The sequence below is a fragment of the Apostichopus japonicus genome, chromosome 19 (genome assembly GCF_037975245.1).
Source record: "Apostichopus japonicus isolate 1M-3 chromosome 19, ASM3797524v1, whole genome shotgun sequence".
NCBI lineage: Eukaryota > Metazoa > Echinodermata > Holothuroidea > Aspidochirotida > Stichopodidae > Apostichopus > Apostichopus japonicus.
The window spans coordinates 9,753,110-9,780,482 of record NC_092579.1 but is presented as its reverse complement, the minus strand read 5'-3'; the positions used below and the strand labels follow the sequence as shown (position 1 = coordinate 9,780,482).

Below are 27,373 nucleotides of genomic sequence, written 5' to 3'. Positions count from 1 at the left end.
ACCATATGGCGATTTATGGAGTATTTGGAATCATCAAACTTTGTATTGCATAAGGCTGGTAGGCTCATGATCTTGATACTTCCAGAGGTTCAACCAACTTTCCCAGCAGTTGCTGTGGTAGGTAAGAATTATTAAGATGAATGACTTTGTTTATTTATTTCCAACCACTAAGTAACCAAAGAGTCTTTTAACATACTTTGTTTTCGTCTAGTTATAATCAGTCTTCTTTGCACTCATTACTTTGCTAGGATATATAGTGAAGGTTTCATAATTGACACACCCCCGCAATTGACGCACCTCCAAATAGATTACTAGTGCGTTACAGAAGGGAACCTAAACTTTTCGCAGCGAAGCAGAGTTATATATTCCATGAATTTGAATCCATTACAGATATGTGCTGATCAAATTGTGTTTTTTTAAAGCCTTCCCCCAGTTTTGCAAGTTTCTTGGTATTTGAAAATGTTACTCCCTAAAAATAACCAAAATTACCTTAATATGATACCACTAATCTCTGAGACTGACCTGTCAGAGCTTAGCGGCTCAGAGCAAAGCAAACAGCATCAAAAGTCAATAAATGTATACTTAGGCCAACATTACAGTTAGCTTATTGATGAATGCGTCAGTGTAGGCGGGGGTATGAAAGAACTTGACACGGAATACATTTTGTGGCCTAGGCCTAATTCTGCTTCAGTGTACGATGCGTAGTCACAAAAATAAATACTTTGAGATCATTTCAACTTTGAGGAACTACACATATAAAAATCTCATACAGTTGAGTGATTTGTACTTTTCGTTGATAGACATTATTAATCAAATCATTAAAGGGTGTGAAGACTCATGCAAAAAGAAACGTCTAATGCCGGTAATCTGACCTAGTTTCGAATGAGGTGTAACAGAAGTGTTAGACACCACTATTGATCCTAGAAAATACACACACAGCTTGCTACCATCGGTAATTGGACACAAATGTACAGTCAGTATGTACAGCTGCGGTCAATACCCACAGCACAGTGTATAAACGATACAGCGATGGACATCTTAGGTCCGGCTAAAAAATAAATAACAAGGTATCACGTTTCATTTTTGTCTGCATTTTGTAGCTACACAAACAAAAGGTCACTTGCAAGCAACATAAAGTTAACTTTTTCAGATGGCTGCACTCGGTCTGGGGGGACTCTTCAATGCCTTTTAGGTGCGTCAATTATGAGCCCACCATGCTACTACTGCGCAGATTGATAACATTTGTCTCAATTAACAAGTTTGCCCTTGGAAGCTAAAGAAGTAAAGAGTAAATATTTGATTGTTCATCTTGTTAGAGATTCCTTTAAAAGACCTACTGTACTATGTTGGCCCCAATTTTAATATGTTCTTTCGCTTTGTGAATGTATATATATTGTTACGTTGGGGTGTGCTCCGGCTCAATTAGTTTGGGCTTCGTTATTAAATAAGTATAATGAACAACAGATAAAGAGAAACTCCAGACATAGATATAATTGTATAGAATATGAGCTTTATTGCTGGAGTGTATCTGAAGTACAGTCTCTGAAGTCTGGAATCTTAGTCTTTTACATATTAAAAAACAACAGTATTTAAGTCATTTCAACTTCCTGTGAGGGGGCAATAACCTCTCTGTGACATAAACTCTTGGTCTTACTTTATAATTACTAAGGCACATGGAGATGACTATGACTAACCTTATTTGTAATACACATGAGATGCAACAGGTTGTCATCTGTGTTTAAGCATGAGTATTTCATGGAATTAAGACAAAGGGGGCTTCTACGAATATGATGTGGGTGTAGGGTGAATAAGTCATGAACAGGAAGTAAGCAGTTACTCTTAAGACAAAGAGGCATGGAAGCAAATGTTTAAAGTAATATGATGGGGATATGACTACATACTACATTACAATATGCAAAACTCCATGGCAATGGTTTTAGAATGGCATATTCAGCAGGAACTGCTTCTTGTGTAAATATCTTGGTTTTACCATCATTAGCTATGTGGCCTTAAGAAAGTAAACTTAAGCAGACTTAGAAAAAACAATAAATGTTGTTTCTTGGCTGATTAGGTAAATAATTCAATGAGAGATTGAGCACAAAGTATTTGCAGTGTTAATTACCCCCTTATGAACTGACATGACATTCACAGCAACAACCAGCCTGCAAGTCAGATCCTATGGGAGATGAAAATGCCTTGAAATGCTACATGTTAATTTCATCTCAAACCGAAGAGCAAATTCGCAAGTTCACTGTCATAGCACATGGTAGAACAACTTTTGATTTTCTCGTTAAATGTCACTCCCTGAGCGGTGAGCAACATCATATAGCAACCTATTTGTTGCCAAGAGTTTCAATGTTTTTCTAATTTTACGATGTTTTTACCTAATACTAATTGAATAGCATATTATGATGTTAGGTAAGTGGTTGTCTGGTTGATCAACTTCAAAATATAATCATACTACATAAGCCAGCTTCCTAGGCTAAATAATGTTTATCATTAATTGTTACAAAAATGTTTTAAAAAGGAAGCACTGCTAGCTAACATGTTTGCTACTTGCAATGGTACACTGGGAATGCAATAGGGCACAAGAAACTGGGGTTGCAGAAAATTAGGCAGACATGACATGAAATGCCCCTTACAGAAATTGACACAAATTATGCAGCCTTGCATCCAATGATAATCATTTGAGTCAACAAATCCACTGTCTCTGATTTCCTGGCTATGAGTCTTATCTGTCTAAGAAGGTATAAATCTTTCTTTGGAATGACAGTAACATAATATTTAATCACTCTGCAAAGAAGCCAACTATGAAGTTATCCCAGCGTAATTAAAAAGTGGTCTTGCCTGGCCATGCAATTTGTGTACACAAGAGTGATAAGCACCCAGCTTTACAGCTGGAAGTGTGAACTCCAATATCAACTTTCTGCTGAAAACCAGAGTTGTGGCCTATATATCAGGAATTCAAGAGTGTTCAATTCTGTAAGGGTCACTTTCATAGCATGTGTAGTATAATTGCACTAGCCTAGTTCTCTGTGTTAGGGAAAGTTGTGCGGTATGTGGTTACTGTAAGTGAAATTCTTACAGTGTGGACACTGGCATTTGAAGTTACTTGTGTTCACAAAATGGTTAACACTTGGGAATGATTTAAACGGCTTCAGTTTACATGGTTCTATTGCTTTTGATTTCTCTTTTGCTAACTGTTTTGGCAATTTCACAAATCTGTTCAGGTGATGCAGAATTTATTTTGCAGGTGGTTCAATTCCACCAACAGAAATGACTCAGCCATACAGTTTCAAGAAGGAATACAAAGACATAAACATGTATATACCGATAACCGACAGTGAAACAGTTAGTTTCGCACATGGGCGGCAATCATGAGGGAGGGGGGGGGGAGGGACGGGGACAAGTCTCCCCCAATATTTTAGGTAGGGGATATAGTATATAATATCCCACCAATATTTGGTGGCATAGTTTATTTCGTGTGGCTATGAATAGAAAATAATGCGTGACATTATTTATCCAAATCATATTTGGCGGTGGTGAAACCTTCATCCGACACATGCTGCATGAGGTAAATGACACTTCGAGGTCGTTTCTTTGATCTGTGACCGTATACAGGTAGTTGCCACTCATCATTATTATCATGTCTGTACATCTATTGTGTATGAGTGTACAGTAAGTATCTGTTCGTACACTCATATATAATTGATCCACATCGATATGGGTTCCCTATTTAATTTCTTTTTTATGTTTTTACGATATTGTTAGTAATTACAAAAGAGAAAATGCTGAAGATGCCATTTACAAGGCCTGGGAAGTGCCATTTACAGCGATCTGGGAGGCATTTTCAGCCAAAATTTTCTTGTACGCTTCGCTCCAAAAATGGTGGCGCTAAGCTTAGATAGTTTTCAATGCCTACTGCTCTGATAGTTTGCCTACAGTTTGGCCCCTCCCTTGGCAAATTCCTGGCTACGCGCCTGAAACCGAAACAAAGCGAAAGTTTGTTCCCCGCTTAAATTGGGCTTAGTGATGAAATTTGATAACCCCCCAAAAAAAAAAAAAATCAATTGTATTTAAATCGATTTAAATCGATGATAAGTAAAATAAATCGATGATATGTAGAATGAAACTGGTATATGTCGATTTAAATCGATGATATGTAGAATGAAACTGGTATATGTCGATTTAAATCGATGATATGTAGAATGAAACTGGTATAAGTCGAAGGAAACTGGTATATGTCGAAGGAAACTGGTATATGTCGATTTAAATCGGTATAAGTCGATCTCCCATGATTTGAGACTGATGGCCCGCCATACACTCTACCGTGCGTTTATCACACGGATAATGCAGGAACGGGGGCTCAACGTTATTGTTGGATGAACTACAGTACAGTAACTCTATACGGCTTCGTGCATTACTTGCGCCATACACCCGTTCGTGCATTATCCTGTGATGAAAACACGGTACTGAGACTGTTTTGGTTAACATCTAGTTATGTTAAAATGGTAACAAGTGAAGTCTGGAATCTTAGTCTTTTACATATTAAAAAACAACAGTATTTAAGTCATTTCAACTTCCTGTGAGGGGGCAATAACCTCTCTGTGACATAAACTCTTGGTCTTACTTTATAATTACTAAGGCACATGGAGATGACTATGACTAACCTTATTTGTAATACACATGAGATGCAACAGGTTGTCATCTGTGTTTAAGCATGAGTATTTCATGGAATTAAGACAAAGGGGGCTTCTACGAATATGATGTGGGTGTAGGGTGAATAAGTCATGAACAGGAAGTAAGCAGTTACTCTTAAGACAAAGAGGCATGGAAGCAAATGTTTAAAGTAATATGATGGGGATATGACTACATACTACATTACAATATGCAAAACTCCATGGCAATGGTTTTAGAATGGCATATTCAGCAGGAACTGCTTCTTGTGTAAATATCTTGGTTTTACCATCATTAGCTATGTGGCCTTAAGAAAGTAAACTTAAGCAGACTTAGAAAAAACAATAAATGTTGTTTCTTGGCTGATTAGGTAAATAATTCAATGAGAGATTGAGCACAAAGTATTTGCAGTGTTAATTACCCCCTTATGAACTGACATGACATTCACAGCAACAACCAGCCTGCAAGTCAGATCCTATGGGAGATGAAAATGCCTTGAAATGCTACATGTTAATTTCATCTCAAACCGAAGAGCAAATTCGCAAGTTCACTGTCATAGCACATGGTAGAACAACTTTTGATTTTCTCGTTAAATGTCACTCCCTGAGCGGTGAGCAACATCATATAGCAACCTATTTGTTGCCAAGAGTTTCAATGTTTTTCTAATTTTACGATGTTTTTACCTAATACTAATTGAATAGCATATTATGATGTTAGGTAAGTGGTTGTCTGGTTGATCAACTTCAAAATATAATCATACTACATAAGCCAGCTTCCTAGGCTAAATAATGTTTATCATTAATTGTTACAAAAATGTTTTAAAAAGGAAGCACTGCTAGCTAACATGTTTGCTACTTGCAATGGTACACTGGGAATGCAATAGGGCACAAGAAACTGGGGTTGCAGAAAATTAGGCAGACATGACATGAAATGCCCCTTACAGAAATTGACACAAATTATGCAGCCTTGCATCCAATGATAATCATTTGAGTCAACAAATCCACTGTCTCTGATTTCCTGGCTATGAGTCTTATCTGTCTAAGAAGGTATAAATCTTTCTTTGGAATGACAGTAACATAATATTTAATCACTCTGCAAAGAAGCCAACTATGAAGTTATCCCAGCGTAATTAAAAAGTGGTCTTGCCTGGCCATGCAATTTGTGTACACAAGAGTGATAAGCACCCAGCTTTACAGCTGGAAGTGTGAACTCCAATATCAACTTTCTGCTGAAAACCAGAGTTGTGGCCTATATATCAGGAATTCAAGAGTGTTCAATTCTGTAAGGGTCACTTTCATAGCATGTGTAGTATAATTGCACTAGCCTAGTTCTCTGTGTTAGGGAAAGTTGTGCGGTATGTGGTTACTGTAAGTGAAATTCTTACAGTGTGGACACTGGCATTTGAAGTTACTTGTGTTCACAAAATGGTTAACACTTGGGAATGATTTAAACGGCTTCAGTTTACATGGTTCTATTGCTTTTGATTTCTCTTTTGCTAACTGTTTTGGCAATTTCACAAATCTGTTCAGGTGATGCAGAATTTATTTTGCAGGTGGTTCAATTCCACCAACAGAAATGACTCAGCCATACAGTTTCAAGAAGGAATACAAAGACATAAACATGTATATACCGATAACCGACAGTGAAACAGTTAGTTTCGCACATGGGCGGCAATCATGAGGGAGGGGGGGGGGAGGGACGGGGACAAGTCTCCCCCAATATTTTAGGTAGGGGATATAGTATATAATATCCCACCAATATTTGGTGGCATAGTTTATTTCGTGTGGCTATGAATAGAAAATAATGCGTGACATTATTTATCCAAATCATATTTGGCGGTGGTGAAACCTTCATCCGACACATGCTGCATGAGGTAAATGACACTTCGAGGTCGTTTCTTTGATCTGTGACCGTATACAGGTAGTTGCCACTCATCATTATTATCATGTCTGTACATCTATTGTGTATGAGTGTACAGTAAGTATCTGTTCGTACACTCATATATAATTGATCCACATCGATATGGGTTCCCTATTTAATTTCTTTTTTATGTTTTTACGATATTGTTAGTAATTACAAAAGAGAAAATGCTGAAGATGCCATTTACAAGGCCTGGGAAGTGCCATTTACAGCGATCTGGGAGGCATTTTCAGCCAAAATTTTCTTGTACGCTTCGCTCCAAAAATGGTGGCGCTAAGCTTAGATAGTTTTCAATGCCTACTGCTCTGATAGTTTGCCTACAGTTTGGCCCCTCCCTTGGCAAATTCCTGGCTACGCGCCTGAAACCGAAACAAAGCGAAAGTTTGTTCCCCGCTTAAATTGGGCTTAGTGATGAAATTTGATAACCCCCAAAAAAAAAAAAAAAATCAATTGTATTTAAATCGATTTAAATCGATGATAAGTAAAATAAATCGATGATATGTAGAATGAAACTGGTATATGTCGATTTAAATCGATGATATGTAGAATGAAACTGGTATATGTCGATTTAAATCGATGATATGTAGAATGAAACTGGTATAAGTCGAAGGAAACTGGTATATGTCGAAGGAAACTGGTATATGTCGATTTAAATCGGTATAAGTCGATCTCCCATGATTTGAGACTGATGGCCCGCCATACACTCTACCGTGCGTTTATCACACGGATAATGCAGGAACGGGGGCTCAACGTTATTGTTGGATGAACTACAGTACAGTAACTCTATACGGCTTCGTGCATTACTTGCGCCATACACCCGTTCGTGCATTATCCTGTGATGAAAACACGGTACTGAGACTGTTTTGGTTAACATCTAGTTATGTTAAAATGGTAACAAGTGAAGTCTGGAATCTTAGTCTTTTACATATTAAAAAACAACAGTATTTAAGTCATTTCAACTTCCTGTGAGGGGGCAATAACCTCTCTGTGACATAAACTCTTGGTCTTACTTTATAATTACTAAGGCACATGGAGATGACTATGACTAACCTTATTTGTAATACACATGAGATGCAACAGGTTGTCATCTGTGTTTAAGCATGAGTATTTCATGGAATTAAGACAAAGGGGGCTTCTACGAATATGATGTGGGTGTAGGGTGAATAAGTCATGAACAGGAAGTAAGCAGTTACTCTTAAGACAAAGAGGCATGGAAGCAAATGTTTAAAGTAATATGATGGGGATATGACTACATACTACATTACAATATGCAAAACTCCATGGCAATGGTTTTAGAATGGCATATTCAGCAGGAACTGCTTCTTGTGTAAATATCTTGGTTTTACCATCATTAGCTATGTGGCCTTAAGAAAGTAAACTTAAGCAGACTTAGAAAAAACAATAAATGTTGTTTCTTGGCTGATTAGGTAAATAATTCAATGAGAGATTGAGCACAAAGTATTTGCAGTGTTAATTACCCCCTTATGAACTGACATGACATTCACAGCAACAACCAGCCTGCAAGTCAGATCCTATGGGAGATGAAAATGCCTTGAAATGCTACATGTTAATTTCATCTCAAACCGAAGAGCAAATTCGCAAGTTCACTGTCATAGCACATGGTAGAACAACTTTTGATTTTCTCGTTAAATGTCACTCCCTGAGCGGTGAGCAACATCATATAGCAACCTATTTGTTGCCAAGAGTTTCAATGTTTTTCTAATTTTACGATGTTTTTACCTAATACTAATTGAATAGCATATTATGATGTTAGGTAAGTGGTTGTCTGGTTGATCAACTTCAAAATATAATCATACTACATAAGCCAGCTTCCTAGGCTAAATAATGTTTATCATTAATTGTTACAAAAATGTTTTAAAAAGGAAGCACTGCTAGCTAACATGTTTGCTACTTGCAATGGTACACTGGGAATGCAATAGGGCACAAGAAACTGGGGTTGCAGAAAATTAGGCAGACATGACATGAAATGCCCCTTACAGAAATTGACACAAATTATGCAGCCTTGCATCCAATGATAATCATTTGAGTCAACAAATCCACTGTCTCTGATTTCCTGGCTATGAGTCTTATCTGTCTAAGAAGGTATAAATCTTTCTTTGGAATGACAGTAACATAATATTTAATCACTCTGCAAAGAAGCCAACTATGAAGTTATCCCAGCGTAATTAAAAAGTGGTCTTGCCTGGCCATGCAATTTGTGTACACAAGAGTGATAAGCACCCAGCTTTACAGCTGGAAGTGTGAACTCCAATATCAACTTTCTGCTGAAAACCAGAGTTGTGGCCTATATATCAGGAATTCAAGAGTGTTCAATTCTGTAAGGGTCACTTTCATAGCATGTGTAGTATAATTGCACTAGCCTAGTTCTCTGTGTTAGGGAAAGTTGTGCGGTATGTGGTTACTGTAAGTGAAATTCTTACAGTGTGGACACTGGCATTTGAAGTTACTTGTGTTCACAAAATGGTTAACACTTGGGAATGATTTAAACGGCTTCAGTTTACATGGTTCTATTGCTTTTGATTTCTCTTTTGCTAACTGTTTTGGCAATTTCACAAATCTGTTCAGGTGATGCAGAATTTATTTTGCAGGTGGTTCAATTCCACCAACAGAAATGACTCAGCCATACAGTTTCAAGAAGGAATACAAAGACATAAACATGTATATACCGATAACCGACAGTGAAACAGTTAGTTTCGCACATGGGCGGCAATCATGAGGGAGGGGGGGGGGAGGGACGGGGACAAGTCTCCCCCAATATTTTAGGTAGGGGATATAGTATATAATATCCCACCAATATTTGGTGGCATAGTTTATTTCGTGTGGCTATGAATAGAAAATAATGCGTGACATTATTTATCCAAATCATATTTGGCGGTGGTGAAACCTTCATCCGACACATGCTGCATGAGGTAAATGACACTTCGAGGTCGTTTCTTTGATCTGTGACCGTATACAGGTAGTTGCCACTCATCATTATTATCATGTCTGTACATCTATTGTGTATGAGTGTACAGTAAGTATCTGTTCGTACACTCATATATAATTGATCCACATCGATATGGGTTCCCTATTTAATTTCTTTTTTATGTTTTTACGATATTGTTAGTAATTACAAAAGAGAAAATGCTGAAGATGCCATTTACAAGGCCTGGGAAGTGCCATTTACAGCGATCTGGGAGGCATTTTCAGCCAAAATTTTCTTGTACGCTTCGCTCCAAAAATGGTGGCGCTAAGCTTAGATAGTTTTCAATGCCTACTGCTCTGATAGTTTGCCTACAGTTTGGCCCCTCCCTTGGCAAATTCTTGGCTACGCGCCTGAAACCGAAACAAAGCGAAAGTTTGTTCCCCGCTTAAATTGGGCTTAGTGATGAAATTTGATAACCCCCCAAAAAAAAAAAAAAATCAATTGTATTTAAATCGATTTAAATCGATGATAAGTAAAATAAATCGATGATATGTAGAATGAAACTGGTATATGTCGATTTAAATCGATGATATGTAGAATGAAACTGGTATATGTCGATTTAAATCGATGATATGTAGAATGAAACTGGTATAAGTCGAAGGAAACTGGTATATGTCGATTTAAATCGGTATAAGTCGATCTCCCATGATTTGAGACTGATGGCCCGCCATACACTCTACCGTGCGTTTATCACACGGATAATGCAGGAACGGGGGCTCAACGTTATTGTTGGATGAACTACAGTACAGTAACTCTATACGGCTTCGTGCATTACTTGCGCCATACACCCGTTCGTGCATTATCCTGTGATGAAAACACGGTACTGAGACTGTTTTGGTTAACATCTAGTTATGTTAAAATGGTAACATTTGCCCAAACTGTGTTATGTTAACCCGCGGATAGTTGAAATGAGCATGTTTCTCCTGCTTTAAATGAGTTATTTAGTCATGCTCATAATACCTGAGAGGTTTCACGTGACCGTGCATGCTGGTTTATACTCCATACTTGGGTAGTATGCTATAAATATTATGCGAGGGACAGGAGGACCGAGGTGTTTTTGGGCCTTCACAAGCATTATTTAATTATTGTAGAAATTACGGTGGCCCAGATGAGACATGGAATTTTCGAACGTTTCATGTCATATGTATTACCTTCTTTAAACTGTCCAAGTTTTGAGTGTGTGACTTTCTATAGAAGAAAAGAAATAAGATCGGAAATTAGATGTATTGTGTGGTGAATGAAACGAACATTGATCATTTGTTTGCCAAACACTCTTCTGCTAATACAATGGATCCAGTTGAATGATTTAGTACTGCCGTGTAGTAAATCCCTCGTTGACGAGTAACAAATAGAAACGTAGGCTTTGTACTCATTTCCCCCATTTTTCTAAGTGAGCGGAGGTATGTCGGTGCATGTGGTGGGGCAGTAGCCCTCTCTGCCCTCCTGTGTACGTAAGTATATATGTGGTTGTAACGGCATCCCACATTTGGGGTATCAGAAAAGTCGATGTTCAAAAGCTGCGAATATTTACCGGACATTCGCTGAAATATTAACCATATTCAAGTTTTTTTTTTCTACCACTCATCCAGTTCCTTCCCGTGAAAATTCATCCTGATAGAAAATTAACATGTTGTTGTAAAGTTAGTGGCGCTATTTGTATTTGCCTAAATAATAATTGCCAAGGACATCTCTTTCTCTTTTCAATCATGTTGGTTTGAAAAACTCACTGTGAAAACAAACTCTCCTATTTGTTTATTTGAAATCTCGCTATGAATATCAGTCATTTAGACGGTTGTAGAAGCGAGATGTGTGAAGTAACTTTAAGTCCATCCAAAAAAATTAAACAAATACCTCCATAGCACCCAATGATCGATTACCATTTCTCTGTGACGAAAACTGGACCGAATTTGCTTGATGTGGGGTTTTCGAACTTCAACTCGATCTCGAAGAGAAGACAATGAAGAAGACCGTAGTCGGGCCTGCATCTATATTTCTCTTCTGTAGCGCGAAAAGAACTTTAAATATTCCATTTAGAAGCCAAGGTAGCTCGACTGGTATAGTGAGTGAAAGTGGTAGAGTGAGGGTTGGAGTCACAGGAATAGGTAAGTGGATTGTCATATTATCTCAATTATGAAGGTTACAGAGTTGTGCATGTACTAGATTCGCGACTAGGCCTAGCCTACTTAGATTGCTGTGTAGTAATAGCATGGTGTACGGTACTGTAACTTCGCGTGTTCCCTAAATTCGCGTTACTGTGTTATACATATGTAGTTGCACAAATAGTCAAATTGTAACCACTTTCATTCATAATTTCAATATACAAAGCATGAACAAATGCAGCCAAAACAAGGCATCATCAATTTTGTGATCTGAGACACTTTCATGGATTATTCCACAGAGTCAGGGAAATTTTTCCTTGCTTTGAGCAGTTTGACTCCCAACCTTTACAAGTATACATTTTCTATTTCCCGCGGAATCTGATCAACTAATTGATGAAATCACATAGCCGAATTGAAAGCACTAAGCCACCGAGCAAAGTAAGCTAGATGATAGATCGTGATCGCAATTATCTTTTAAAATAACTTTAATGCTATTACTAAAGCGAATTTACAGTATAGGCCTACCATCATCTAGTATTTCTACCGGGAATTTACTGCCTTGGATCGAGAATTGGCTTGGTAATAGGAAACAGAGGGTGGTAATTAAAGGCTGTGCTTCTTCTTGGCAGGACGTTACTAGTGGGGTTCCACAATGGTCTGTAGTGGGTCCCTTGTTGTTTGTTGCTATATAAATGACATCGACGGAGATATTTTGTGTACAGCTAAAAAGTTTGCTGATGACACCAAATTGTATTCTGAGGTCTCTTCCAAAAACTATTATAAGAAGTTTCAAATGGATTTGGATCAGGTTTTTTCCTGGTCTCAGGGGTGGCAAATGCTTTTTAATATTGATAAATGCAATGTAATGCACATTGGTAGTACAGTAACCAAAAGTTTATATACAATCTTAACAGTGTGGAGTTACAGGAGGTCTCTGTTGAAAGAGACCTAGGTATCTACATTGACTCATCTCTACAACCTTCTAAACATTGTCTTGAAGCTGCTAAAAGAGGTATATAATAGGGTTTTAGGTATGATCAAGAGGAACTTCAGTTTTCTGAAAGAGGACATCGTAGTTAGGCTTTATAAGCAGTTGGTTAGGCCTCATCTGGAGAATGCTGTGCAGGCTTGGAACCCATATTTTGCTAAGGATAAGGAAGTACTTGAAAAGGTCCAGGGGAGGGCTACTAGGATGATTAGTTCCTTAAAGAGTGTTCCTTAGCGGTTACAACTGTTGAATCTCACCACACTAGAGCTTAGGAGGTTACGTGGGGACTTGATCCAGGTTTTCAAGATTGTGTATGGTTTCGACAATTTATCCTTTACCGACTTTTTCATGTTTGCTAACAGTAGTTGTACCAGAGGTTATTGTCTTAAACTCCATAAGTCACATAGTAGGATTAATATTCAGCATAACTTTTTTTTCTAATAGGGTTGTGAATGAGTAGAATGGTTTGCCTGAGAAAGTTGTACTTGCAAGTAGTGTCAATGGGTTTAAGAATGCTTTGGACAAGCACTTTAAGCATTGTAATCGGGTCTGAGTGTTTGTGTCTTCAGTTTTTCTTTTCTCTCTCTATAGGGTCCTTGAGTGTCCCTCCTGATCCTTTTTTTTTCTACTAAACTAAACTAAACTAAACTAAACTAAACTAAACTAAACTAAACTAAACTAAACTAAACTAAACTAAACTAGTATTAGTAACCAGACCCTGGAAGTGGAAATCATCACAAAGGATCACAAGGACTTAAATCAAAGCCCCCCCTCCAACACCCCCCCCCCCCCCCCCTTTCAGCACAAGTTTTTATCTGGTATAAGAAGCTTTATGATCTTGGTGGAACTTCAGGGAGAATGTCAGACATCTCTTACCAAACCATGATCAGATGGTCACAGCTAAAAAGATAAAAATGCAGGGTAGTCTGCAATTTACAGTAGGTTAACACTGATAACTTACAGTGTCCAATTACAGTACAAAGTAATCACTTACCTGAATGTTATGAAGATGACCAAACTTGTCAGAACTCAGAACTTGTTCATTTTTTGTTGTTGTCTGAAATCATTATTTTCATACCATCACAGTCTCTTGTGAATAATTTATATCTTCCAGGAGTTGTAACACCATTGGGGATTGGTGTCAGCAATGTATGGTCAAAATTACTTCAAGGCAAGAGTGGCATTGGATTGCTGAGTGGAGAAAAATATGAAGGAATACCAAGTAAAGTAGGTAAGATGTTTGAGGATGAAAGAACTGAACCATTTATTTCGTTTTCATGTCTTTTGTGGGTAGCCAAAACAACTTTGGCAAATCTTTTCACTGGTCACTGAGTTATTAGTATCCTCGATAGTTTGCAAATCGTGTTTAATCAGAATTCATGTCTATAATCAGTATGAAATCATGTTTGTCAATATTTACATTTCTACTCAATGTAAATTTTTCGACAAAAAACGTTTTGTAATCAGTGATGATAATACCGGAGAGAATACCGTAGAGAATACAATGTGGTGTGCCACAAGGCTCTATTCTTGGTCCATTGTTTTTCATCCTTTATGTCAATGACATTACCAAAGTTTTTGGTAAAGTTAAAGTTGTTTTGTTTGCTGACGATCCAAATATCTTCTTCGTACCACAATCGAGTACTTTATTTCATATTGAAGTATCAACTGAATAAAGACAAGTTCAGCGACTGGTTTGCTGGCAACAAATTATCATTGAATATTGATAAAACAAACTATATAGTTTTTAATACTTCTTACAATTTTACATGGAATGCTGATATAACTATGGGCGGTCAACGACTACAACAAGTCAAAAGCACTAGATTTTTAGGCGTTTATATAGATCATAAACTTAAATGGTGTGAAGACATTACAACTGTCTGTAAAAAAGTTGCAAAAAACACTGGTGTTTTAGCTAAGCTTAAGCATTATCTGCCACAACACATATTAAAGATTCTCTACCAGACATTAGTCCTGCCACATATTACGTATTGTTGTAACATATGGTCTGGTACTAGATATACCAATCTGAATCCCATTTATATTACGCAGAAGAGAGCAGTCCACCATATAACACATGCCAAACCACGGGACCACACAAATCATTCTAGGTTGTTAAAAACTGATGACATTATTCGGGTTAATCTTGCAACATTTGCTTATAAGGCATGGAATGGACTGTTACCAAATGCTTTTAATGACTACTTAATAAGTAACAGTGATGTTCATCATTACAATACCAGATTTTCAGGCAATGCACATTATAACAGATATAATTCTACAATGGGGATGTTATCACTAAGGGCACGTACAATCAAAACATGGAATTCTCTATCAGACAATATTACAAATAAACCTTCTGCAAAATCATTCAGAAGAAACTTTATTCAAAAAATTATTGCATCTTATTAATTGAACATGTTCATTTCTTCTTATATATTTTGTTTTCTTTTTCCTTTTCTTTACAGGGAGTCCTCTACTTTGTTAAGCCATCTGAAGGTTTTTTAAAGGACTTCCTATCACATTGTATATATTCACGTGATGAAACAAAATAAATCAATCAATCAATCAATCAATAATTGTTTTATCAGTATTACCTTAGATCCACATATATGCTCCCAGCAAAATGAGCATGACTAATCCGTTCGATATCATTCATCTGGACAGTAAAATATTTCTGTACCCAATATTGCTTGGTGTGGTTTATATACGTAATTGTTATATTTACATTTTTAATCTGCATTTGTTATTCGATTATATTTAATGTGCTTTTATCAATATTATTTGATGCTTACCAACAGCTGGATTGGTTCCAAGGGGCGAGGGCGACGGCCAGTTTCATGCTCCGAGTCACCTTACGAAAGCTGTGAGTACAGTATGAGTGAAAGTGTGTAAAATTTATCCCAATTTAGCCTTTTGTTGAACTGAGATAGTACAATCTTAAGTCACATTTTTTTTTGTGGGGGGGGGGGGGGGTTACTAGTAGGTGCCCCCAGTTTAGCTCCTGATATCACCATTTACAATATCAAAACCATCAAATTATCTACTTTTTAAAATATTTATATTCAACCTATACATGTACAGGCATATTTTTTTGGTAGGCAACAAGGAAACAAATGTCATTGCAAATAAACTTAGCTATTCAAAAATGTGGCTTTAAATGATAAAGTAACAATGATTGATTGTATCTACAACATATTTATTTACAACCCAGTTTTCTTGAACTTTGAACTTCTTACTAAATTTATGAGATAATAGTTTTAATCCAGGCAGATTATTTAAAAAACACAAAAAAACTATCAGCTATTAGTGTAGCCTAGTTACAAGGCTGAAAGTAAGGCTTGGTCAGGGCAAGGCCATTGGGCCTCTTTGTTATAAATTTGGGAGGGCCCCAAGGTCATCAAATAGGGCACCAAGGTCAAACATTGTTTGGTAGTAGGGCACCAAGGCCAAAAACAATTATGTTGCTGGACAGTCAAAGAAACATCAGTATTAAATGTGATATTATGAATATGAAGCAGAACACATAACACATACTATTGGTTGGTTCAATCATGTTTTAACTCTGCTAACATAATGTAAAAATCACTAAGTATGCAAACACATATATGTGACTCATAGTTTGATATTAACTGATCTTTGTCTTGTGGAAGTTTATTTCGTGGACTTCATTTTGTAAAATGGTTTTATTTATCTACTTGGAATTGCATTCAAGTGAAAGGGCACAGCTGCCAAATTACAGCCAAAGAATTTGGGCAAGACAGCCGTTGTGACCTTCCCTGATGGGTGCTTTTGTAGGCTATCGTGGAGAAATACAACAGCCTTTGTTTACTTCCAGCACTGAATTATGTAGTTGTCCAGTTGTATCTAGCCTTGTTAACATTGCATACAGATAACAACCAGTATTTTAATTGCAACTCTTTGGACCAGGAGACAGCACTCTGCCAAGGTTTTACTACAGAACTTCAAAGTCATAAACTGGGTGACTCTTGAGTGGAGTGGGAATTGGTTATTGTAAAAAAGACAACTGTTTATAAGAAGGATGATGAAGATTCTGAAAATCTCTTGCTTTTACTTATCCTGTAGGAGTTGAAGATAGCAGAAGATGTGACTCAGTTCGCTCTTGTTGCCTCAGAGGAAGCCCTCTGTCAAGCCAAATGGAAACCGACATCAGATCAAGATAAACTGGACACAGTAAGCTATTGATTTTGAGTGAACAAATGTTGAATATGAGAAAGAAAAAGATCAAAATATAAAATAGAAGAAACAAACAATTTAAAAGAGAGAAAAAAATAAAAGCACTCAATCTGAGTAGTTGTGCAAACTCTTTAGTTGCTTTTTCTTACCTGTCTTAATTCAATTAAATTAGCCCATCTCTAGGGCAAGCTTTTGACCAGTACTTCGATTGTATGCGATGACCAAATTTCTGTTTGGACAATCACGTAAGCTTTTGAAATCATCAGGTGAAGGACTTGTTGTTTACATCATATACAGATTGCATTGTAAGTAAATACTGTACCTTCAAAATAGTAGATTGGCATCGCCCCATCACCTTGGAGGAACTGAAATTAAACAAAAAATAGTAGTAGGCCGTTGATCCACTCAAAGTTAAATTTTAATGGCCCAAAGCTGGTGTTCTATTCACCAAACCCACACAGCTCTCCTGCCATATACACCTTGGTTGTTGTTTTTGCTACCTTTTGTGGGCATCAATATTTGTTTGGACCATCAAGAAATACAATAAGAATTTTTTGTCCAAGGGATAACCTGAAAGAATCTTTAAATATCTTGTCTAATTGGTTATAATAATGATTCTGTTTTGTAGGGTATGGCTGTTGGTGTCAGTTTACCAGGACTCCAGGAAATTGTTGACACTGGTAGAACACTAGAGACAAAGGTAAGTCATCTGTTTTGTTCCATTTTCCTTAATGAAAAGAAATGATTTTGATTTGCATCAATCTAGAACATGCAGTGAACAACACTTACTGGTCAGTTATACGTTTATGTGTTTAACAAATAAATAAAGAGTCCAGTCACCAGAGGGCAATATTTGTCACTACGTCAAAGTGTATTTGTTGCCAAACTTCAAAGTAGTCTTACCAAGATATCTTATCTTTACAAACAAATTAATACCAATATAACAGGACACGTCTTGTCTTTATATACTCTAAGTAATAACTGCCTCCTAATCCGTTCCAAACCCTATTTAAAGAAAACATGCGCAACACGCACCATTCAAACAAATCATGCACCACACACATCCCAAGCAACACGCACAACCGACACACGCATAAACATTGTTAACACCGTCACACACGCACAGTTGACGCCAACATTAATTCAATCACACATTACAATGTGATAGAACTTGAATGGATCAGCATGTGTAAGGGAACAAGGAAGGATTTGCAGGTTTTTCTTGTGGGAGACATTTTGGTTTGTATAAACTTATAGAACTGCAGTCATTTTTGCAGCATAGCCTGCAAAAAGTTGAGACATTCTCTTGTTTTCTCCCCACCCCCCTTTATGCCATCCCTGACAACGTCTGTATTTCTTTATAGATTACTGTATCATCATTACCTGTGACAATAAGTTCAGCACATAGTGCAGAAAGAAAAGACTTTATTCTCCTCTTCTCTCTCCATGATACCAATTAGTGTCCCCCATTAAGTCACTGTATCATTACCAGTGACATTAGTTTAAAGAACCAGTGACATCCTTTAATATAACCTTTTGTTTTCCATTTGTCTACAGGGGTACCGCAAAGTCAGTCCTTTCTTTGTGCCAAGGATCTTACCTAATCTCACAGCTGGACACATTGGCATCAGGTATGGCTTCCAGGTAAGAGTGATGTACACAGAGAAAGGAAGGAATCAGAAGGGGACAATCAAATAATCCCTTCTGCTGTGCTCTGCCATGTGGTTATTTGGCCTCTTTCCTATTCAGATCTATAAAGAATCCATGATTGAGATGTATCGAATGTCTCACTTCATTAAATCTTCTGTTTTCGTTTAGAAAAAATAAGACACGTATTTACTTGTTGCCAATTTTTGCTATAATACAAAATCGACAGGTAGAGGTTGTACCCATCGCCCTTACCTCTCCACGATGGTACTACTCCTCTCCCTCCTCAACAGGGCCCCTTCCCCACCAGATTACTGTGTATACTATATATCTCATAGATCTGTTATGTACACATCTGTCATGACCTATATGAGAACTCTTGCCCCTCTACATAATGTAGCTGCTCCTTCCATGCACCCCCACCAGGTGAGACCCATCTGCTAACACCACTGGTAGTATCTGGAAGTTTTCTCTAACTATTTTGTATTCCTTTTCTCATAGGGACCTAACCACTGTGTGTCCACTGCATGCACCACAGGCTGTCACGCAGTTGGTGATGCCATGAGGTTTATCCGCAATGGTGATGCTAAGGTCATGGTAGCAGGAGGAGCGGAGGCCTGCATATGTCCGGTAGCAGTGGCAGGCTTTTCAAGGTATTAAGAAATGCAAGTGATTGTTTTTTTCCTCAAGACTAGTATCAGATTTTTCTTCTTCTGTATCTGTCAAAAGGAAGAAAACAAAATCTAACAGATAGAAATGTGAAGATGGCAAAACATCTTTTACTTTGCTGAAACCTGTTAAATAGTTATATCTTCACAAGTGATCTGTTTTACCAACAAATTTTATCCTTAACTATTCATAAATATTGTTATTATTTTGTCAGAAAAAAAATGACTAAGTGAAAGTGTTACATGATAATAACAATGTATTCATGTCATGGTTAAGGATCAAATAATAATTTATTATTTATCACAGTTTTGTCGGTGTGGCATGCCTTAGCAAATGTTTCAGCTAGACAATAACTGTCTTTATATTCTCAGAAGTAAATGCTGAAATAAGGAAACAGATTCGATGGAATTTATGAATATACTTGTTGTGCCCATATGTTAGGATGTTATAGTAATCTTCTACAGTAAACTATATTTAACAGCTCTTTGGATGATTAACATATAAAAACATGTGACAGCAAAGAATACAAATGTGCTGCCCTCTGAGTAGACATTTAGGATCCTTGGTCAAAAACTTTGATCCCTTATCATTTATATTTCCCAGGGCACGTGCTCTCAGCACCAAGTATAATGACAGACTACAAGAATCTTCCAGACCTTTTGATGCAAGGAGAGATGGTTTTGTGATGGCTGAAGGGGCAGCAGTTCTCATATTAGAGGTTTGGTCTGCTAAGGTTGATCTGATCAATCAAAAATACCCATATTTAGATGGTTACAATTGTCAGTCAACAATTTGCCTGTTGAAATATGGATTTATTTTAGCTACTAGTAGTATGTGTGTCTGCAAGATCAAGGGTAGGGACAGTTTATAGTGGGGGTGGGGGTGGGGGAGGGGAGGATGGATGTTGCTTAGTGGCAGGATTCCACGATCGATTAGATCAAAGTATTGTTTACTTGTACAAGGCACTTTAGCTCAATTGCCTCTTAGCAACCAGGTGTATAAACAGGGACTTATGTATATAGCTTGTGTATATAGTTGTGTGCACTGGATTGTGGCTGCATCCTTTGGGATACTCTATAAAGGACCCATAGATGTGGTGCTGTGTAATGCTCAGACAGCAACGTGCTGAATTGTTCACAGCTTGTGTGTCTTGGTTTGACAGTTTAACCATTGAAAGTTATTTGACAGACCTGTCAACCCCTAAATTTGTAAATCTGGAAAGATTTGAAAAGACAAAACCCAGGGGGTTGGTACCTGAACCCAGGAGATTTTACAAACTATTGTAAAGCCCAGTAAGACTCTGAGTGTTGGAATGTCAGGTATAGGAAAGCCATTGATACAAATAAACAATCAATTTGTAAACTTTAAATTGATAATTTCCTTTCTTATCTTACTCTTTAAAGCTAACACTTGTCATGTTTTCTCTCACTTAGGAGTGGAATCATGCGGAGAGTAGAGGGGCAAACATTCTAGCAGAGATACTCGGCTACGGTCTTTCAGGTGAGGTTGAACAACATTTGTAGCAATAAAAGGAATCTTGTTAGAATAATAGATGATAACAAAGTGCTGTGAATCAAACAGAATAAACAAGGAAAATGGGATATTTTGCTAGAAACATAAAAAAATCAAAATCACAAGGGAGTCTAATATCAACAAAGCTTTAGTTTCTCAAAAGACTCATTACAACTTTGCCATTTTTTGTACAAAATCATTTTACTGGTTCCTTTTCTCTATTGGAATATTTACAAATTTATTTGATGGTCACATGTATATTAATTTATTGCACAATTATTGTTATATGTGTTTTCTTGTTTCTTTTGAGAACTAAAGTACTCATTTTCAGTATTCTCCCTGTAAAAGTCTAGTTTGATATATGCAGATGCAGGAAATTCAATGCTAATGGTACCAGTAAATAAAGGACCATATTTCATGTTCTACATTGGTTTACCACTTACAACTTTACATTTAATGTAAACAAATGAGTTAACGTATGATACATTGTCCTGTGAAGTCTAGTTACTACTGTCCCAAGCTCTGCTAGTTTTGTAAATTAAACTTTTTCCCATCCAATGACAGGTGATGCCAGTCACATCACCGCCCCTAGGGGAGATGGATTCGGTGCACAACGATGCATGAAGGCTGCCCTGAGGGATGCACGTGTCAGAGTCGAGGATGTTGGATATGTTAATGCTCATGCAACTTCAACACCTCTAGGTAAGGTGAAAGTATTGTAGTGGGTTTGACACCCAATGAAACAGCAGTTACATTCCAGTTTGATGTTTACCATTTAAAGGGAGTAGTCATTAATAAATGTCAAATATATTAGAAATGTTGAAGTAAGTTTAATAAAATTCATTGCAATTGTTAACATCAAGATCTGATCACATCACAAAGATGGAGGGGGGATGGGGTTATTGGGTTGGAGAGAATCACAGCACTGAGTTAGGGTAGTTTGGTTGGAAAGAGAGTTGTGCCCTTTATTTGATCAAATTTCCTGTTTGCTTGCTGCAAGTAGTAGTTCTTCCCTCCTGTCCCGCCCTCCAAACTGTTTACTGCTTTAACCAGTGGCTGCACTTGGTGAATGGATTTCTTAATATTTTGAAGTACTCCATTAAATTTAACAGATTTGAGAAGTCCAATTCATTTCCTGGAAAATTTGCTAGTACTCTAATGAGAGACTAAGTTTTTTATGCACCCAATGGGGCAATGATTGGTTATAGAGTTTGAAACATTAACTGTATATTTATTGCTCCCGATGGTACCGTAATAAGTTGTCATACATTTTTAAGGGACATTTTACATTTGCAGATTAATTTTTGGTGATTTTGTGAATTACCAGATGAGAAAGATTATAACTCTGGATACTAAACAAATTGACCAGAACATGTTCATTAACAATTACATTCAGATTTATATCTCATATTATTGTACAGAAAAAAAACACTATAACATACGGCACAGAAATAAAATAACATAGTATGAAAATAGTGATTCTGTTAATAAGGCTAGTGACCATAGAACCCCCAAAAAAATAGTGAAGAATGATAAGAATCTCAATTCAACAAAAGATATTTACAAAATATAAGGAAAGAAAGAAACAGGACAGAGAATAAGCTGAAAAGTAATAAAAAGGAAATAAGAAAGGGATAGAACGCAATCAGCAAAAGAACAAATTCACAAGAGATGGCCAGGAAGAAGAGTAGCTCACAAATAATTGCTTAAAATTTTAACCCAATGACCCAAAATGACTGTTGATCTCTTCTAAAAGAATGAGGTATCTGAGCAGATTTAACAGAAGGAGAAAGTGGCTGCCACATGGTAATTGTTGAGGTGTAATTTGCCATGCTGATTATTTGTGACAGGTAACTGTCAAAATATGGTACAAATGGGTATGATCAGTACCAGATTATGCAATGGGAAGATCAGATCAGTGCTTAAGGCCCCCCAAATTCAAGGGGCTTGAAAGGTGAAGCATCCCCCTGAGGTCACAGACTGCTGTGAACACTGCCAAGAAAGACTTCTAGTTTTGGGTTGTGCATTCACACTTTAATGGGGATGTGGAAAGAATATGGTGCTGTAGGATCACCAGAGGTTGTTAATGTGGCACTGGATGATAAACAAGTATTTCATCACTTCTCCTACAGGCGATGAAATTGAGAATCGGGCAATCAAGTCTGTCTTTGGTTCCCATGCCAACAACCTGGCTGTGTCTTCCACCAAAGGAGCGACGGGTCATCTGTTAGGTGCTGCTGGAGCATTAGAAGCAATATTCACTGTACTAGCATGTCAACATGTAAGTGATAATAAGCTTAATTATCTTCCGTGTTAAAATATAATTTAAATCTACACTTCACATTGAGCATCGATTGCTGGTTGGAGTGTTAGCTCAGTGGTTAGCGCCGGTGCCTTTCAATCATAAGATCCCGAGTTCGAGTCACTCAAAGATTAATTTATGTCGTCCAGTTACAGAGTTGTTGACAATTGACAATTCATAATCATGGACATTAAATATGAATGTAAGAGACTGACTTCGGTCAGCTTGCGGATGGCTTCTTCGCGAGTTCCTGCTTGCAGGAGGATCTAAACTACATACATACATACATAATCTTTAGTACCACTGTGAAGTTATTTAAACTATTTCTACTCCTCCCTAAAGTATTTTTTTATTTTCATCTCCAATTTTCCTCTCTTCCAGGGTCAGCTGCCTCCAACAATTAATCTAGAAGAGACAGACGATGAATTTGATCTGAATTATGTGCCTAATAAATCTCAGGTTTGGCTGGGAGATGGTAGACGGATTGGACTCACAAACTCTTTTGGGTTTGGCGGTACCAATGCCTCTTTATGCATTGGAAGCGTCAGATGACAGTGGTCTATGATTGTTCATGTCTTTGATGGACAAGGGAAAGAACAGACGAAGGCAATTTAAGATGTTAATTCTTGATCTGTCGTGATGAAATATCGATGTTCGATGAAAAGTAATATCCAATTAAAGGAATGATTACAGCTATGACTATTTAAATTTTATTAATATGAGATTTAAAGAAGTCAAATGGGAAGATGACTGATGATATCACCCTTTGATATGTCAAATTTACCACTTTTTACGTTTTTGTTATCAAATTTACAAACCAGTTAAAGCAGAATTTTTGGATGTTCTTGTAGTCTCAATTAGCATCTGCTTATTCATACATATATTTGCGCATGCATATGTTAAAATTGTTGTTTTGACATGTATAAGGCCTTTAAATTTGAATTGTTCAAAGTGTACTTTGTGATGTTGTGTAAGTGCAACATTTTACATATAATCCTGTGTCTTAAACAGTGTTTCATATTCGGTCGCTACTGCAGCAATATTAAAGGCTTTACTATGCATTGAGCTGCATATCATTGTCAGACATATTACGTATATAGTTACCTTTCCAGTCCTTACTCCTGAATTGAACAGCATATTTGGCTAGTTAAGGTTAGTAGAAAAAGGATCAGGAGGGACACTTAAGTCCCCATCAAGAACCCTATAGGAGAGAAAAAACACAGAAAACACAAACACTTAGACCCGATTACAATGCTTAAAGTGCTTGTCCAAAAGTTTTCTTTAATCCATTTTTACTTCTTGCAAGTACAACTTTCTCAGGCAAACCGTTCCACTCATTCACAACCCTATTAGAAAAAAAGTTATGCTGAATATTAATCCTACTTTGTAACTTTTGGAGTTAACGTCAATGACCTTTGGTACAACTACTATTAGCAAACATGAAAAAGTCAGTGAAGGATAAATTGTCAAACCATACAAAATGTAGGAAACTGTGTTAACTGATGGAGGAGAGATGTGTAGGTTTGAGTGAATATACCATATGCCGAATGTCTACTTAGAAATTACCTTAAAACACCGTGATGACATTCGTATCAACTGGTTACATTGAACTTTTTTTCTAATAAGCTTTATGCTCTATTGAAGTTTTTTTAGACGAGAACACAATGAATGTGATTGAGAGAGAGCAAGAGAATAAAATGTCATTTTGGTTTTTTGTTGTTGTTCATGTCTATGTTACTGGAATGCTATTTTCCATTAATTAATGCCTATTAAGTGTCCAGTGTCCTGGAACTTTTTCACATCCAGGACAATTTGAAGGTGAAATAATCTGAGACAAATTGCGCTAAAACAGAATTGATGGTAATTGCAACATATTTACATTCACAAGGGCAGGGCTATGATTTTATATTTAAATCCGTAAAAATATCAAACCTACACCATTACGATAAGAATGATCCATCCTTTGACACATTGGTGTGAATTCGACGGAGATATTTTGTGTAAAGCTAAGAAGTTTGCTGATGACACTAAATTGTATTCTGAGGTCTCTTCCAAAAGCTACTATGAGAAGTTTCAAATGGATTTGGATCAGGTTTTTTCCTGGTCTCAGGGGTGGCAAATGCTTTTTAATATTGATAAATGTAAGGTAATGCACATTGGTAGTAGTAACAAAAAGTTTACATACAATCTTAATGGTGTGGATTTAGAGGAGGTCTCTGTTGAAAGAGACCTAGGTATCTACATTGACTCATCTCTGCAACCTTCTAAACATTGTCTTGAAGCTGCTAAAAGAGGTAATAGGGTTTTGGGTATGATCAAGAGGAACTTCAGTTTTCTGAAAGAGGACATCGTAGTTAGGCTTTATAAGCAGTTGGTTAGGCCTCATCTGGAGTATGCTGTGCAGGCTTGGAACCCTTACTTTGCTAAGGATAAGGAAGTACTTGAAAATGTCCAGAAGAGGGCTACTAGGATGATTAGTTCCTTAAAGAGGGTTCCTTATTATAGGCGGTTACAACTGTTGAATCTCACCACACTGGAGCTTAGGAGGTCACGTGGGGACTTGATCCAGGTTTTCAAGATTGTGTATGGTTTCGACAATTTATCCTTTACTGACTTTTTCATGTTGGCAAACAGTAGTTGTACAAGAGGTCATTGTCTTAAACTTCAAAAGTCGCATAGTAGGAATAATATTCGGCATAACTTTTTTTCTAATAGGGTTGTGAATGAGTGGAATGATTTGCCTGAGAAAGTTGTACTTGCAAGTAGTGTCAATGGGTTTAAGTATGCTTTGGACAAGCACTTTAAGCATTGTAATCGGGTCTGAGTGTTTGTGTCTTCAGTTTTTTCCCTCTCTTTATAGGGTCCTTGATGGGGACTTAAGTGTCCCTACTGATCCTTTTTTCTACTAAACTAAACTAAACTAAATTTGAGATTTTACACTCACACACTGCTGATCCAGTTCCAAGCTATTCACTGTTAAAATATGCTAAACCTCCGATATGTTCCTTTAAAGGCTAACTTGATGATGTTATCAGCTCTTCTAGAACAGGCTTTAATGTTAATGTTAAGTTTTGTTAACCCATTGCTTTACATAAATTCTCACTCAACCAAAGCATGTTCCTTTAACTTGATATTAAAACAACAACACCCTTGCACCCATTGAAAGAAAATTAAACACCATCTATCCAAAAGTTGACAAATTTGTACTACCACTGTAAACATGTCATTTGAGACAGGTAAATATCTTTTTGTGATTTTGTGCTGGATCTGAGGAACTCAGCTAAATGGATAAAGTATTAGACTAAATAGTCTTGTCACTCTAAACCGATGAACCTCGGCAAATTAATGGGTCGTTCCCGTACAAATTAAAAGTGGCATAAAAAATCTAGCCTGGTCTGATAGCACTGTTTTTCAACCATTCACAACAAATTAACTGAGGTTTGTTAAACTTTGTTTCTAAAATCATCTTTTTTATGAATTTTTCCTTCATGTCTTTCCATTGTAATATAGCTTGTAAATCTATTGCAATCAAAACCTTTTCCTTTTTTTTTTTACATTTTATAATAATATTCTGTAACTACTGTAGTTGATACAACAATACTAGACATTTCACTAGTAGATGGGTTATAAATAATAATAATAAAAAAAATTGACATTTCTGACATTACATAAGTTAGGGAAATCATTAAATGTTCTTAGATCTCTGTCTGTGGCTCTGACTCCCTCCCACCAAGAAAGTGTTAATCCCCCACCCCCTCCTATCGCCAAAAGCAATCCGTTTTCGCCCTTAAAATTACTGGCTATCGTTGACTCATTCGAGTCTTCAAATGTAACATGCATGATCTACACTTTATGCAGAGTTCTTACGTCTACATGGCTTGTGTATTCCTATCTAGTAATTTTCTTTCATACTCTTTTTATGGACAGAACCACCTATGGTGTCCACCATGGAACAGCTCACCGAGAGACCTCCAGAAGACTTAAATTTGGAAGAGACTTGGGAAGATGACGAAACATCAGACAGAGACAATAAACTGGAATCCCAAGCCCCTGTAGCCGATTCAGATCCCTACTCTAGTCTCATTATGGACATGAAAGCCTCCATCTCACCTCCGAGTTAAGTACAGTCTAACTCTTACCAGATCAGGAAAGGCTTACCAGACGATAACCTCCTGAAGGCAGAAGAAGACAGAAAAGTTTGTTCCAATTCTGGTAGCGACGTGCCGAACGCTTCATCGATCCAAAATGACAAGCTGATGGAAGTTTCCCCCGAAGGGTTTAGAAATAGGACTAAAGTTGAAGAAGAATCGGAAAGTGATTCGATATATATATATATATATATATATATATATATATATATATATATATATATA

The 27,373-nt window shown here is 37.0% G+C and overlaps 1 protein-coding gene across 5 annotated transcripts; it reads left to right on the top strand.

The window, feature by feature from the left end:
* On the top strand, nt 1-27,373 carry LOC139959939 (3-oxoacyl-[acyl-carrier-protein] synthase, mitochondrial-like). Of its 5 annotated transcripts, none has more exons than XR_011790264.1 (13): nt 11,346-11,685; nt 13,785-13,901; nt 15,475-15,539; nt 16,760-16,867; nt 17,499-17,570; nt 18,428-18,514; nt 19,019-19,170; nt 19,790-19,904; nt 20,620-20,686; nt 21,263-21,400; nt 22,831-22,979; nt 23,382-23,602; nt 26,928-27,373. XR_011790264.1 is itself a non-coding variant. In XM_071957885.1 (12 exons), the coding sequence occupies exons 1-12, from the start codon at nt 16-18 to the stop codon at nt 23,550-23,552; spliced, it is 1,347 nt and encodes a 448-aa protein (XP_071813986.1). In that variant the 5' UTR covers nt 1-15; the 3' UTR covers nt 23,553-26,756. The 5 variants fall into 5 exon arrangements, 2 of the variants coding, with proteins under 2 accessions (XP_071813986.1, XP_071813985.1); XR_011790262.1 differs by having other exon boundaries at nt 11,347-11,685; nt 23,382-23,606; XR_011790263.1 differs by having other exon boundaries at nt 11,347-11,685; nt 23,382-23,618.

Bases quoted from the DNA above. Each gene is read 5' to 3' on its own strand.
- LOC139959939 (XM_071957884.1), top strand. From the start codon at position 11,541: ATGAAGAAGACCGTAGTCGGGCCTGCATCTATATTTCTCTTCTGTAGC. The intron at 16,868-17,498 runs GTAAGCTATTGA...TCTGTTTTGTAG, and splicing joins ATCAAGATAAACTGGACACA to GGTATGGCTGTTGGTGTCAG. The intron at 19,171-19,789 runs GTATTAAGAAAT...TATATTTCCCAG, and splicing joins GCAGTGGCAGGCTTTTCAAG to GGCACGTGCTCTCAGCACCA.